This window comes from Schistocerca serialis, chromosome 7, assembly GCF_023864345.2.
Source record: "Schistocerca serialis cubense isolate TAMUIC-IGC-003099 chromosome 7, iqSchSeri2.2, whole genome shotgun sequence".
Classification (NCBI taxonomy): Eukaryota; Metazoa; Arthropoda; class Insecta; order Orthoptera; family Acrididae; genus Schistocerca; species Schistocerca serialis.
The window spans coordinates 214675807-214692196 of record NC_064644.1 but is presented as its reverse complement, the minus strand read 5'-3'; the positions used below and the strand labels follow the sequence as shown (position 1 = coordinate 214692196).

General features: G+C 38.6%; 1 protein-coding gene across 1 annotated transcript in view; it reads right to left on the bottom strand.

Annotated features, from left to right (window-relative positions):
- LOC126413339 (probable E3 ubiquitin-protein ligase HERC1) overlaps positions 1-16390 on the bottom strand; it is a 722413-nt gene that overhangs the window by 383089 nt on the left and 322934 nt on the right. The window contains exons 32-33 of the mRNA XM_050083249.1: positions 2545-2690; positions 2302-2465 (exon numbers count right to left, since the gene is read on the bottom strand). Coding sequence (XP_049939206.1) covers positions 2302-2465; positions 2545-2690 — 310 coding nt within the window. The remainder of the gene's footprint in view (positions 1-2301; positions 2466-2544; positions 2691-16390) is intronic.

The window sequence follows — 16390 nt, the reverse complement described above, 5'->3', positions numbered from 1 at the left end:
TTTTAAGTTTTATTTGGTCAATTAAATAGTTACTATGGTACTTTATATAATCGGTGGTGGTATCAAACTGAAAATAAATTTAAGTTACGCTGTTTCCATCCTCCATGATTACACCTAAGGCCAACTTTACTGTTCCAAAATTATGTTCTGTGATTTTGCTCTGCCTTATCATCAGGTCACCAACCAATCGGTACACCCTGGTGGTTACCTGGTCACCATGAGGATGCTGCACACTGTGGTGCTCATGTCAGTATAAAAAGAATGACACAGTTTGACAGGAATGCCTTTCAATGATACACAGTCCCTATTTTATTACAAATCACATCGGATATGTTACCTCCTCTAATAACGCTAGAAATCAATAATGCACTTCCTTCAGTAACTTAAAAAAAGACCTGTAAACATTTATTGATTATTTTTACATTATATCCTAATCCTTGTCCTATGAGTGTTTCAGTTGCTTGTACTCCTCAAACCTGTCTCTGAAACCAGTTTCGGCTAACTTTGTAATGCCGCTGCCATCACAATCCTGTGTCGACAACTACAGTCACCTCATAGTGACATAACAATTATACTCACATCCCAAGATTTGAATTGTTAAACAAAAATTAAAACTTGTCACACATTACATATAGGGCCCCACTGTGATTGTAGAGTTCACCTGTGATGAACTCTTTCAGAGAGAAGGGAGGAGATGTACGAAATGCCACTATGTTCCAAACATAATCCTTACGATTGAAATTTTACAAAGAGGCCACCTTTTTTGTCCACTGCCTTTCAGCTGATGTGACAGCAACCAACTGGTTCATGCCGGTATAGGTCCAATTGTTATCAGCAAAGAAGATTTGCCAGTAAAATCACATTACAGGATCGCTTTATTTGTGAGGTTTGGGCCTCTCAGAGCTGCGACTGAAAAATATCTCTCTCTTCTGTTCCAAGCCAAAAGCTACAGCAGTTGCTGAATAGCTTAGTTCCTTTATCTTTGAATTTTCGCTTTTCCTGTGAGATGGGTCTGGAGCTGCTGGAGTTATCCCCTCCGACCTCCTGGCAATCCTTACCATGTAACCCAAAAGGGTAAATAAACCAATATGGATTATTTTTCTAAACTTCAGTACCATATATTAATTACAAGCCCACACAGCTTTCCAATCTTGACTACACCCTGTGGAGATGTACAATTGATCCAACGGCAATAGGTGATGTGGCAGATTTAAGGACTGCCACAGACATCTCAGCCTCACTTCTCTCAGCTCACTGATATGTACTAAATGCTCTTCAGTGGACTTATTTACATTGACTTAGTAGTAACTGGCTATTTTCTGGACACTGTTTTGGACTTCATTATTCCCTGCCATCAACATTTGGCTTGCGAAGGATATAATTTGGTGCTATTTCTATTCTTCCTGTGAGGGTTCACAAGAAACTAGTTTGTGGTCAAGAGCTTCTCATTCGGACAAACTTAGTGCTTTCCAGCACAGAAGTTTGAGTTTTTTAGTAAAGCTCCACAGTACTTTAATGGACAAGATGAATCCATCTCCACAAATTCTTTGTCCCTTGTTAGTTCAAGAAGAGTCAAGATCTATTATGTTCTGTGATTTGTGTGTACCTGGTGTTCAATAAAACCTAAGTTGTTCAACAACCAGTCTTACAACAGCTTTCTCATCACTACTGCAGCTCTAAACACACTGACCAAATCAGTGAGTTCGTATAACAACTGCTACATGCCTTTTCACTACTTCTTATGCTATCTGAAATGGAGGTTGATTTCTGGTTAGCTCTCAGATAAGACTATAGTCATATAACACTTTCACTCAAACAGAATAAAAAAATGTAAGCCCCATATCTACATCTACAAAAAAAGAAACAATGGAAAATCCAGGATGGAATATAACAATACCAGAGAAGAAAGTTGCTGCTCACCATATAGTGGAGATGCTGAGTCAAGATAGGCACAATAAAAAGATTCACACAATTATAGCTTTCAGCCATTAAGGCCTTTGTCAGCAGTAGACATACACACTCACGCAAACGCAACTTGCACACACGTCTACAGTCTCAGAGAGCTGGCTGTGTGTGTGTGTGTGTGTGTGTGTGTGTGTGTGTGTGTGTGTGTACTGCTGACAAAGGCCTTCACGGCCAAAAGCTATAATTGTGTGAAGCCTTTTGTTGTGCCTATAGCGACTCAGCATCTCCACTATATGGTGAGAAGCAACTTTCCTTCTCTACAACAAATGAGTATTACTGAAAACACAGTTTTCAAAATCTTTTTTCTAATTCTCAGATTGAAAAAGGGGAAAATACCTTATACTGCCCTCAGAATCTTCCCACTGAACCTTCACTGATGCAAGTCCTTTCTTCAAGGTTCCTAGAATGATGGCTCGTCTGCCAGTTGGTTTGTGAATGCACTGTCCTCCCACTCGCAATCCGCTGTCCACACCACCAATCACAGCCATTGCTGGCCAAACCTGAAATAACATTTTCAAACTCCTGAATAGAAACATCACAAAGTAATACGCATGTACTGAAGCTCTGGACAGCACTCACTTCCTTGCATAACTGTTCTAGGTTTATTTTCTTGATCCAATCATCAGTTTTCACATTTTGTTGTTGATCGACACCAGTGTCCACCTCCGATGGTGTTTCTTCTTTGGACTTTTCTGCTTCTTTGAGTTTATCATCTTCTTTGTCATCTGCAAAATTTAAAAAGCGACTTCTTATAACAGGAATAATATTACTTTTAATTTTTTAGTTTTGTACAATTCAAATCCAAATGCAAGACATTTCTGTGTGAAGAGTGTAACAATGAAAATAATGATGCTTCTGTCATTATTTGGTTTTGCCTTACAAGCAAACAGCTTTAGAGGAATAGAATGAAGAGAGAGACAGTCAATACAATGTTCAAGGACACTGTCCATGAAATCAGAGGAAAATAGCACCCAACCGAATGTTTCATGTGCAACACAAAAAATCTAAGGAAACAATTATAACAACAAATTTGAGTAATAAAATAAAAATACATGCCTAAAGAAAGGGAAGCACCTGGAAGTAGAGGAGGAAAAGGAATGAAACTTCCTGTTTTGAAAGAATATGTGGTGTTATTTTAGTGATTACAAAATTGAATCATATTTACAAAGAACTTGACAGTATGAGCCCACTTATCAATATTATGTTACAATCCTCCTGGACACGCACCGATTTCATTGAGAATGGTATCATAAAGTGATTGTGTTCTCTCCTGAGGCATGCTGGTCCACAACTGTTGTAACTGTCAAAAAAATGGTTCAAATGGCTCTGAGCACTATGGGACTAAACATCTATGGTCATCAGTCCCCTAGAACTTAGAACTACTTAAACCTAACTAACCTAAGGACAGCACACAACACCAGTCATCACGAGGCAGAGAAAATCCCTGACCCCGCTGGGAATCGAACCCGGGAACCCGGGCGTGGGAAGCGAGAACGCTACTGCACGACCATGAGCTGCGGACTGTTGTAACTGTCCTCGATATCCTAGATAATGGCACTGGGATGGAGTTGACATCTGAGCTGGTACAGCACATAATCTGTCAGTGACAGATCTGGGTATCTTGCTGGACACAGGTGTAGCACAACATCACACAGACAGTTCATAAAGACATGTGTGGATGAGCATTGTCCTGTTGGAAAATGACACCACGATACTGTCACATGAGATGCAACACATGAAGATATAGGATGTCCATGACAAACTGTTGTGCAATCACAGTTCCCTCAATCGCTACCAGTAGTGATCTGAAGTCATACCCAATGGCTCCCCACATCTTGACACCAGGAGTAACATCACTGCAGCTCTCCAAAACTTTGGAAGAATGGGTCCACTCTGTAGGCTGCGCCCATACTTGCTGCAGTGAAGCTGAACACAATGTGACACCATTTATCAGCAATCTCTACTTCCCAGTCACAGCACCACTCCCAACACTGCCATTTGAGTTATTTTGTTAATGGCAACCTATGCATGGGACAGTAATTCCATAGTCCACACACTGTCAGTCTCTGGCCAATGCTACGGGATGAAACAGAATGTTTCAGAGAGCCCATTATGTGTTATTAGATGCCAGGCCCTGATGTGAAGGTGTTATGATGTGCCTGGTGCTCAATATGGCCATCCTCCCTTGTGGTGGTAAGACATGGCCAACCAAAACCTTGATGATGAGTATGCCTTGCATTACAATCCCATGCAGTCCAACAATGAGCCAGTGTCACATCCAAATGCACCACAAATCTGGTTGTGCATTATTTAACCAGCCAGTCTAATGGAGTACCACAATACAGCCCTTTTGAAACTGTGATGATAATGCTGTCTCACACGAGTAAGTGGCATCTCTATGTCCTTCACAGTGATCATTCAACATTTGATGCTATTCATGCCTCTTTATACCCTACCACTCCTGGTAACATCCTTAAACAAAACCAACACTAATGCACTCTGGTGGCCATCCTACCAGTCACAGAGAATTGCAGCTCTTATCATTTATGTATCCGCTGATGGTGCGCACATGAATAAATTTACACTGATGTGTGAGTAGTCTTTTGGGTGATTCACTTTTTTTGTCAGGCAACGTATATAAAAGTCAGAGTTGTCCTCATCTGAATACTACAGTTCTTACTAGGAGATTATGTGCCTCTGTCTTCTTCAAAACTCTTAACTGACTTACCCAGTAATTATAAGAGGCTACAGTTAAACAATTAGCTGTACCCTGGCACAACTAGATATTTTTCACATTAGCAAATCAGATGAAAGAAGCAATAACTGATAGGAGGAAATCCTACAATCGACCAATTTTTAGCAGGCATCAAGTCAGCAGTGTTTCAACTTTAAGCTAGTAGTTCTCACTTTGTATTCTTTGTTTATGTGTTGTAAGCATATCATGACTATAGCTATGGTATGCCTAACATGATAACACACTGTGCTACAAATGAGTATATCAGAGACAGTCATTTACTACCACAATGTCTCAGCAAACACTGGCCATGAGAGAGAGCATCAATTTGTGGGCCAAAATGAAGTATTTCATGAACATACACTGACTGGCACTAGCCCCCCAGACCTAGTGTTGGAAGCACGGAAGAGACTTACAGATGATGAGTCATATTTCCAGAGGCTGACTGACTCCATGCCTCATCGGATGAAGCAGGTAATTGGACTCACATTTACTCTGCTGTTTGCACCCTGAAGTCCTAGTGTATTGCAAAGTTACTATCTCTAAGTATAAGTCTGTTTATCACCCCATTTCATGCACAAAATTGAGCCTCTAATTTAGAATTCGTGGGACTGTTTAAAAAGCATTATCTCCGTAAAACAGAAACCTGGTGGGCGAATGGCTTAAGCCAAGTAGCAACCTCATTTTTGATTACAGGGTTACATGGAGGCATTCCTCCAGATGTTTGTTGTGTGAACTGCAGTGGGGGGCTTTGCATTATCCTGCTGGAATACACCATTTAGTACCCCCCTTCTCTGTTGGTTCATTACAGCCAGAGGATATTGGCTGGTACATAAGATCTACGAGCTCATATGAGTTGGTGTCTAAGAACCTTATTGTAACGCACTGATTGTTTACCTGAAGTTTATTATGCCTCACCAACATATGAGCTTGGTAGATCTTTTTTTCTGCAACTCTTTGTATCCGCTTTATAGTGATATACTCCCGTGGTAAGCAGCACATGTTTATTAGTGACCATGTTTTTAGTTTATTGGTATCTTATACGGTACTTTTATACTTAGGACAATGAAGCATTTAATGCTTCCATATAATGCAAACTAATGTTACCTATTGTCAGCTACCACCTTTTAGCCAGTTAGTTTTTAGACCCTAACTGACACATTCCTCAATTCACTTGTGGGAATTCAGAATGTCTTGACTACACCTGATGAGTATGATTAGGACCCGGTTAGTTTATCAGCGTGTCTGTGTTGTCCTTACTTGCCCATACAGTTCAGGGAGAATTTTATAATGATCTGACTAGAGACGAGTTTTGATGTTCATGGAGATAGATGATGATACTCGCTTTATGGGTTTCAACTCTGACAATATGGTGGTCTTTGTTGTGTCGGTAGCTGGGCCGACACCGTGAAGTTGAGATGGCTGAAAAGGCAAGCTAGACTAACGCTGTAGCCGATAGGGCACGCAAGGCTAACGCAGACGGGCGTGAAGTCTGGAACATGAGAACTTATAAATGAATAAGAAGAAAAGTATGTAGATGCTTATTACTTATCTTTTTATTAGTCCTTGGAATACATCTCTCTTGAATACTCGTAAGCTATAGGCACTGATACAAATTGCGCCTTGCTAGTTCGTAGCCATTAACTTAGCTGATGGCTATTCTGTCTCTCGGCTAATGAGAGAGAAAGGCTTCGTACATCTGGTCGGTAGCTAGGTTCTCGTACAACTGGGGCGAGTGCTCTCTCGTATCACGAGACCTGCCTTGGTGGTGGCGCTAGGTCTGCGATTACACAGTGGCGACACGCGGGTCCGACATGTACTAAATGGACCGCGGCCGATTTAAGCTACCACCTAGCAAGTGTGGTGTCTGGCGGTGACACCACAGTCTTCACACACTCTTTTACGTATTATTTTTTTCCCCGTACCCACATTCCCTATAGTGACACAACTTGCTGTTTCTTAGTATTTAAATGGTCAGGCATCTATAGACAGGTCATGTATGTATGAAGTTCTCAGCTGTGAACTTAGTGGTCTCGCCTTGTTTACGTAGGATTTGACTTTCTTGTTGATTTGTTTCACTGTGGTAATGCTGACCTGTTAAGTGATATAAAGGAAACCTATCATATCTTTTATTCTGATTTACTGTACAATCTAGGCCACAAGATAGTTGTGAATATTCTTAGTGTTTGTTATGCATGCTATTTTCTCGTAATATGTCGACTGCCATTGGGTTTCGCGTCCAGTTATTTTTGATGCTGTGACAACTACTACTTGTCTTACCATCTGTGATATTGCCTAGGCTATAAATATGCATACTATTGTATTTCATAGCTTACTGTGTGACATTTTACTTTAAATGAAGGTTGGTACTCATATGTACTAGGCGGTTCCTCATATAAAAGAATTTTATAGGATTTTATTACTGTAACAAAAAATAAATAAAAAAAAGTAACAATAATAATAATAATAATAAAATGACAAGTTTTGTTTTTATGGAGCTCTTGATTATACACTGCCTAGTGCTGATCTTTTTAATAAATTTACAAGTTCCCTTGTAAATCTGTGATGTTAAATAGTTTTATGACTAACGAATATGTGCACATGCTTTGTTCTATCGTGCTGGATATACACAGAGGTTTGGTTTAATGCTGCTAAAAAACACAGTATACACACATGTTTTAGTCTGTTGTGCTGGATGTACACACAGATTTGATTTAACTCCAATGCTTTCAACATCTTTAAACTTAAGTGGTATTATGATTGTCTGTCACTTCTTGTAAGCTTGATTTGTATACCCTTATATTACTACATGATTACTCTGTTATTATGCAGGGGCCTCAAGATGGCAAAATGAGTTGCTGAAACTGGTTGATTTCAAAATAAAATATCGTAATGTGTACAAGCTATTGGTAAAGTTTATTGAATTGAAAAAAAAATTTGGTACCCTGGTCATGAAGGATATGTAAATAGGGTTTACAACTCGTACCATATACTGGTGAGAATTCAGCCACTCTTCCACAATCACCAAATCAGTTCTCTTGTCATATTCAATAGCTTCCCCATGATTCCAGGAGTTGGGAGAGGCAGAGGTCTCAAGAACAGCTGCTTCTTGTGACCTTTCACCAGATCATCAAAACACGCGCTGGTATCAGTCCAACCTCCACAAAACAGAAGTACACAGAATATCTACATCTACATCTACATACATACTCCGCAATCCACCATACAGTGCGTGGCGGAGGGTACCTCATACCACAACTAGCATCTTCTCTGTCTGTTCCACTCCCAAACAGAACGAGGGAAAAATGACTGCCTATATGCCTCTGTACGAGCCCTAATCTCTCTTATCTTATCTTTGTGGTCTTTCCGCGAAGTTGGCGGCAGTAAAATTGTACTGTAGTCAGCCTCAAATGCTGGTTCTCTAAATTTCCTCAGTGGCGATTCACGAAAAGAACGCCTCTTTTGCTCCAGAGACTCCCACCAGAGTTCCTGAAGCATTTCCATAACACTCGCGTGATGATCAAACCTACCAGTAACAAATCTAGCAGCCCGCCTCTGAATTGCTTCTATGTCCTCCCTCAATCCGACCTGATAGGGATCCCAAACGCTCGAGCAGTACTCAAGAATAGGTCATATTAGTATTTTATAAGTGGTCTCCTTTACAGATAAACCACATCTTCCCAAAATTCTACCAATGAACCGAAGACGACTATCCACCTTCCTCACAACTGCCATTACATGCTTGTCCCACTTCATACTGCTCTGCAATGTTATGCCCAAATATTTAATTGACGTGACTGTGTCAAGCGCTACACTACTAATGGAGTATTCAAACATTATGGGATTCTTTTTCCTATTCATCTGCATTAATTTACATTTATCTATATTTAGAGTTAGCTGCCATTCTTTACACCAATCACTAGTCCTATCCAAGCCATCTTGTATCCTCCTACAGTCACTCAACGACGACATCTTCCCGTAATAGTCAAGGTCACAGTTAACTCTGGCTCTACACCATGCAAGTCTGTTGTCTGTGGAAAGATGTGATGTTAAATGGAGTATGGCAGTTCCAGATCCCAACCCAACTTCCAGTAATCTGTTCCCAATGGTTTTTGGTGCATATGCCTGTAATTTCTGGCCATATTTCAGTTGTTGTCATCTGTTAATTCATTGGAACCAGTTCAATAATCCTTCAATCTTCTTGTGGAATTGACTTGTGGAAGGACCCATGTCCATTCTTCCTGCTACAGCATTGACCTGCGTCCATCTAATCACCATTCATTTTGCAGTACTCATGCTACAGCAAACTGACTGTGTGACTTGTCAGTACGGTGCAAGTGATTTGACCTTTCTCAAAGTCCTACAGAGGGTGATAAGCTGCATGTACTCACCCTCTGGCCCAGTGGAAAGTCCCACGAAAATTAGATTCTCCCAAATTTCTGTTTTAAAGCATTTGGTCAAGGTGTTCATGATGTAGCACAGCCCATATCCAATACGGTATATAAATGACAACCAGTGTTTCTAGCAATAGCAGGCACTGTGGTTCAAGCCCTCTATAATACTTCTTATTACACTTTACATTAAGTTACGAAGACACATTTAACAGTTTGAGGATAGGCTGTAGTATTGCTTTCTTCTTGGGACACTTCTGGTGTAAATATAACAATACTGACAGCAACACAGAAAACACAGTATGCCACTGGTCTATTCATTTAGGGTACCTCTGATGCACAGATTCTGACTTCTGAAAGATCAAAAGGAATATTTCCTGATCAGCAACAACTATTAAAACTTTAATTTCCATGAAAACATTTAGTAATAATATCACAAGTAACAGCTCAGCCAGTGAGTATGAAAAAATTAGTCAGTCACTATACTCTAACAATCTGTTTACATTTGTAGAAGAGCTTCAGTGTTGCAATCAAATAAGCCTTTCAATATGAAATACTCTTACTGCTTACTCACAAACTATTAAGGATACTTTCATAACAGAGTGTATGAGGTGTGAACAAAAAGTAATGAGAATACTTTAATTTTGCGGGCAAGAGTATACATGTGGTGTAAACATTTCGAAGAGGGTTGAAAAGACACTGAAGATGACTGCCGCCCTGGATCCGCCGTCACATCAATTACTGACAACAGTGTGGAAGAAGTAAAGAAAGTGGTGCTGGAAAATCACCAAATCACCATCAGAAAGGTTGCTGATGATGTTGGCATATCCTTTGGCTGATGCCAAGCAATTTTATCAGAAGTTTTGGTTGGCTGATTGACTTGGGGGAGGGGACCAAACAGCGAGATCATCGGCCTCATCAGTTTAGGGAAGCATGGGGAAGGAAATTGGCTTTGCTCTTTCAAATGACCCATCCTGGCATTTGCCTGAAGTGATTTAGGGAAATCACAGAAAACCTAAATCAGGATGGCTGGAAGTGGCTTTGAACCGCCATCCTCTTCAATGTGAGTCCAGTATGCTGATAACTGCGCCACCTCACTCGATCGGAAGTTTTGGGCATGAAACATGTAGCAGCGAAGTTTTTGTCTGAAATTGTTGAATTTCAACCACAAAAGACATCACATAGACATCATTCAGGAATTGCTGAATGAAGTCAACAATGATCCAGAACTTCTAAAGAAGGTTATAACAGGTGACGAAACATGGGTATATGGACGTGATGTTGAAACCAAGGCCCGATCGCCTGGTGAGCTTCCAACTGTTTTCTTTGATTACAATTGGATAGTGCATTATGAATTCCTGCCTCATGGTCATACAGTCAATAAAGAGTAAGTACCTGGAAGTTACACTGATCAGCCAGAACATTATGATCACTTACATAACAGCCAGTTTCTCCACTTTTGGCAGGCATAAGCACCGTTATGTGTCTTGCCATGGAAGCAATGACGCCTTGGTAGGTAGCTAGAGGGAGTTGGCACCACATCTGCTCACACAAATCATCTAATTCCCATAAATTCTGGGGAGGGAGGGGGAAGGGGAATGGGGAGTGGGAGTGGGAGGGGGAGGGGGAGAGAGAGAGAGAGGGGGGAGGGAGGGAGAGGGGGGTGCACATCAATTGAAACACACCATTGTGTTCCTCAAACCACCCCACCTCACTCCTGGCCTTGTCATGGGGTGCATTATCTTGCTGAAAATGCCATTGCCATTGGGGTCATTCCATATCAAATCACCCAATAAAAAATAAATTTTACACCCACCTCCTTAGATTTTCATGAAATTTGGCTCAAATGGTTCTAATACCATCCTGACAACACCTGCAAATTTTTTTTTGCTGTATCTCTTACAGTTTTTTTTTATAAATTTTTAAACTTTTTATGTTTTGCGTTTTCTGAACCTTCGGAAATGGTCAGTTTAATTTGTATTCAAAACTTTAAATTTGCTTATCTTAAAAACTCTTTTAGATAACATCATGAATTTTTGCAGCAAGTTTATTTATTATACATATTTGAAGATAAAAATGATGCTATTAAAATATATTAATATTTTCTATGAAAAAAATATATATATGTATTTTTTTTCTTTTTTTTAACGGATGTTTTGTTTTATAAGAATTGCAATATCTCGAGTCTCAGACCTGATAGAATGCTCAAATTTGTTTTAATTTACTCTTAAACATATAGGCTACTTGATAAAACAAAAATCATGATGGCTTTTTAACATGTTTATTAATTATAGTAGATTACATTAGAATTATGTACAAAGATAGTTTACTTACGGCACTTATGTATAACCCAACTGATTGCTTGAAACATTGAATTTTTTGAGTAATTTTGTCTTTTTAATAAACATTAATGCTGATTCAAACTGTTTTTCCACTTCATCCAAGAGCTTTCAGCTCTTTTGATACAGTCTTTTTTGAAGTAATACATTCTCCCAGTGCCGCTTGATTGAGGTGCGTCTACTACACAGACTATGTGCTCCAAAGGCACTATGCAGGAATCTTCTCTTTCAGGCCAATAAAATGATGCAGCGGGTCCTGAAGGATGTAGAAATAGAATTTCTGCATCTTCTTCATCATTGAATATTGTTTTTACCAGTCCAAAGTACCAATTACCATCATAATTTGCAGCCACATAGCAATTTATGGATGGTTCAACACGAACCCAATCAGAAGAATAATGGAAAGAAAAGACTAAGGAGGGTTTTACACTATCTGTAGTCCTTCTAATTTCAAGGTTGGTTTGAAGTTATGAAAACTTCTAGTTCCAGGAATGGTTCGGGTTGCTGAAAAACGTTTTTCTAGTTTTAACCGTAGCAAATCAGCTTCTTTTTTGTCAATAAAGTGAAAATGAATGTTTTCAATATTTTTTTCACAGAACTTATACACATCGATTGCTGTCATTATTTGTTCTTTGTCTGAAAGCTGTAGACTGGCTTTCCTTAAAATTCTTTTAATAGTTCCTCCTAGGCCATCACAAATTGACTTCCCATGACTTGTTGCAAAAAAAGAGTGTTGGGCCTTCAAATTAAAGTCTCTCAAGTGTTCAGTCAAATTTTTAAAACTGTTTCTATTTTTGTACTGCCCAGCACAACCATGTGTAAAGTAGTGAACTGAGTCAATGTCAGTATGATGTAATGACAGCCACTTTGTAATTTCTTTTTGTACAAAGTTAACAAAACCAGTGTCATGTTCTTGGTCATCACTAATAAAACAGTGGTTGGAAACAAAAACATTGTTTTCCTCATTTCTTAGAAAAACTCCAACTGGGTGTAGAGTACAACCACCTCTATTCCAGTGGTAACTTTGGATCTCATTTTGTATAACAAAGGAATAATTTTCACTGAAATCCATCACAATAATTGCTGTTTTGGGTGGTGGGTCTTCTTTCAATCTTTTAAAGGCTGCTGATTGGGATTTTGCTATAAACGAGTGTGGGGTGAGCTTTTCCAATGACCTAACCAATAAAGAAATGTAGTCTTCAACACTGATAAGACTGTTTGATCATTTCTGCCCTGTCTGTGTTAACCCACTGACTGATTACAATTTCTTCTTCTAAATCATAATCTTCACTTAGTTTTTCAGTTAAGCACTCTGTTAGTGCAGTATTTGCAGGACAGCTGTTGCAATGATGTAGCATGCAGTTTTGGTTTTCTGTGTTGCACACAAGCATCTTAATTAGGTCTTTATAAGATTCTTCAATTTTCACAGCATCCAGTGATAGTTTAACATTCTGGTGGATACTGCATACACATACAGTGTGTGTGCCTGCAGCACCAGCAAGGATACACCATTTAGGTCTCAAGAAACAAAATTTTGAAAATCCTACTTCTACCTCGGGATTCTCCCATTTGAAAGAATAATAGAGTTCTCTCAGGTTACACAAAATGAGTCTTTTTTGCATGTACACATTTTTTTGAACACTTACTTTGTCTTTTGTTCCAGGTAGCACTCTGGAACTTTTATCCTTTTCATAAAAATCTGTTACAAGTCTTACTGTATTTTCAGAAAGAGTTTTACCTTTTTTGGACCAGGAGTTTCCAAAATACCCTTTTCAGATTTTAGCTTTCTAGCTTGTCGCACCATGTACTCACTTACATTAAATTCTTTCATCACTTTATTTCGAGTCCACGAATCTGGAGCCAAGGTCAGAATCTGGATTTTTCTAGACCTCCCAACAGATGAAATCTTCTCTTTCATAAGAGAAATCATTACATCAAAATCCTTTGCTTTCTCAACCACACTTTTATCTTCTTCGTCATCATCAGAACTTGGTGCATCATATTTTAATGCTTTTGAAACCGCCTTTTTTGCAGTCTTTTCAATACTGCTAACCTTCCTTTTAAAATAAGACCCTTTACTTTGTTCTGACAAGCCATGAAGCTTTATCGGTGTTAAACCTAAATAATCAAGAGCAATGTTTGTTTGTACGAGGGATTCATTTCTGGATTCCAATGATTCTAATTCAACCATGACTTCATCATCTGCTTCACTTTCATTGACTTCAACTCTTAATTTTTCCTCACAAAAGTTACGGCATGTTGAGCAAAACTTTTGTCCAGGTTTTATGCTAATATTTTTTGTCAGTAATTGTTTAGAAAGATCCAAGCCTACATTTCTCAACGATTTTTTGATTGGCTTTTTGTGTTTTTTTAGTGGGTCTACACATGTTGTTTGATACTTTTCAAAAACATTTAAAAAGTAGTAGCTGTGGTGTGAACATATATTCTTAAATTCACACAGATTAATTCCAGATCGTAAGTGGATCAAATCTTTTTCTTCCTCACTCAATTCTGATACCGGTTGTAACTTTTTTGAAGGTGTGTAGGTTGTTTGGAAACAGTCAGATTTTTTAAATAACCCTACACTACAGGTTTGAATATCTGACATACTGATTTCACTTTTGGTCTGATTACTGTTCTGGTTACTTTTGTAGGATATTGGAAAAGAATCTCTGTAAACTAAGCAACAGTACTTACTGAGAGTTCGAATAAACTTAATAAAATACTATCCAAGCACTATTTAACACTGTAATAATTTTTTTACTTCAAAACACAGGAGTAACAAAACAAAATCCAAGTGTACATTGTTACTCCAAGAAGACAAAAACTTATTTTCGGTGTCTAAGTCACTTGGCATTTTTTATTTTTAAAATATAATTAATATTATTTTAAAAATTAGATAACTATTAAACAGGTTAAAAAGCCAACATAATTTTTCTTTTATCTAATAGCCTATACAATTAAGAGTATTTTAAAACAAATTTGAGCTTTCTATCAGGTCTGAGACTCTAGATATTGCAGTTTTTGTAAAACTAAACATCCGTTAGCTAAAAAAAAAAATAAAAAACTTTTAAATTTTTTTTCATTTGGAAGAATTTAATATATCTTTACGGTAATTTTTTTAACATTTAGATATAATACACAAACTTATTCCAAAATTTCATACTGATATCTTGAGTATTCCTTAATATACAAATTTTTTTAGTTGTGAGGACACGTTTAAGTTACAATTTCCGACTGCTGAAACAAAGCCAAATCTAAAAACTTTAAAAATTTATTTAAAAAAAACTATAAGAGATAGAGCAAAAAAATTTTACAAGTGCTTTCAGGATGATAAAACAAGTAATTGTACCAAGTTTCATCAAAATCTGACATGGTTGGTGTCAAGGCCTGGGTGACTTGACATGGAATGACCCATTGGGAAACATGATCATCATGGAGGGATGTACGTAGTCTGCAATGGGTGTACAATACTCCTTGGCTGTCATGGTGCCTTGCACAAGGCTCACCAGACCCATGGATGCCCACATGAATGTTCCCCGGAGCATAATGGATCCGCCACCAGCTTGTCTCCATCCCTTAGCACAGGTGTCAAGGAGCTGTTTCCCTGGAAGACAACAGATTTGTGCCCTCCCACTGGCATGACAAAGAAGGTATCGGGATTCCTCAGACCATGCAACACATTGCCACTGTGCTACCATCCAGTGCCAATGGTCATATGCACATTTCAACCAAAGTTGCCGATATCATGGTGTTAACATTGGCACGTGCACGGGTCATCGGCTTTGGAGGCCCATTGTTATGAGTGTTCATTACATTTTGTGTTGAGACACACTTTTACTTTGACAAGTATTAACGTCTGATGTTAGTTCCACCAGAGTTAGCCATCTGTTCCATTTTATCAGTCCCTCCCAGCCTACAATGTCCACACCTGTAATGAGGAGTGGCCGCCCAATCCCACAACGTCTGGACATGGTTTCACCTTGGTTTTACCATGTGTTGAGGGCATTCACAGCAGCACTACTCAAACATCCAACAAGTCGTGCAGTTTCTGAAAGCTCAGTTTCTGTCAAGCTCAGATAGATTGAGTGCCTTCCCTGTTCTACAATGGACAGCACGCTCACTGATACTACATACACTGTGTGTGTGCTGTTATTGCCTGGCCAGGTTTATATTGATAGCATGTTGAGTTGTTCTGGTTGATCAGTGTATGTGCCATTTGTGTGATGCAATACAAAGAAAACAACCAAAATTATGGCAGAACCACTCACAGAAATTGCATCGTTGATGAGAGAAAAACAGAATCGTTGAAGGAGATGAACACCATAATGAAAAGTGAGTTCCAGAAGTGCTCTCAAGATTGGAAAAAGCACTGGCACAATTGTATTATATCTGAGGGGGACTAATATGAGGGGGACAAAGTTGATGCTGATTATGATGATGATGAACAAACAAATAATGATTCTTTAAGAAAAACAAAATTCCTGTTACTTTTTGATCACACCTTGTATAGTGTAATATTAACCATTACAGAAGGCTTGACCCAGAGTCTGGTATTGCTAAAAATGCTACCTGCTATTTTTCATGCATAAATACACAACTGACTGCTGTAATGTATTTAGGGCATAAAGTACACAGTGCCTGCAACTATTATTAATACTTTTGTTTTTGAAATGGAGGTCTATATGATCAAGAATGAAAAGAGATAAATGTTGAATTTATTTACACAGTCAGCCTATCTTATTGGAACATTGTTCAAGAACTGTTTTCTCATTTCCTCATAGAAATGAATGTCACATTAAACTTCAATCTACCAGCTGTCATAGGACCTTATTGCATTGACTGATAGGTGTGTTTGATGAGTGAAATCTGTAAGTACACCATTAAGTCTGTGCTAGACAATGAAAGTACATAAGTCTAGATAACTCAGCCTGAATCCAACCCTTGCTTCAGTTTCAACG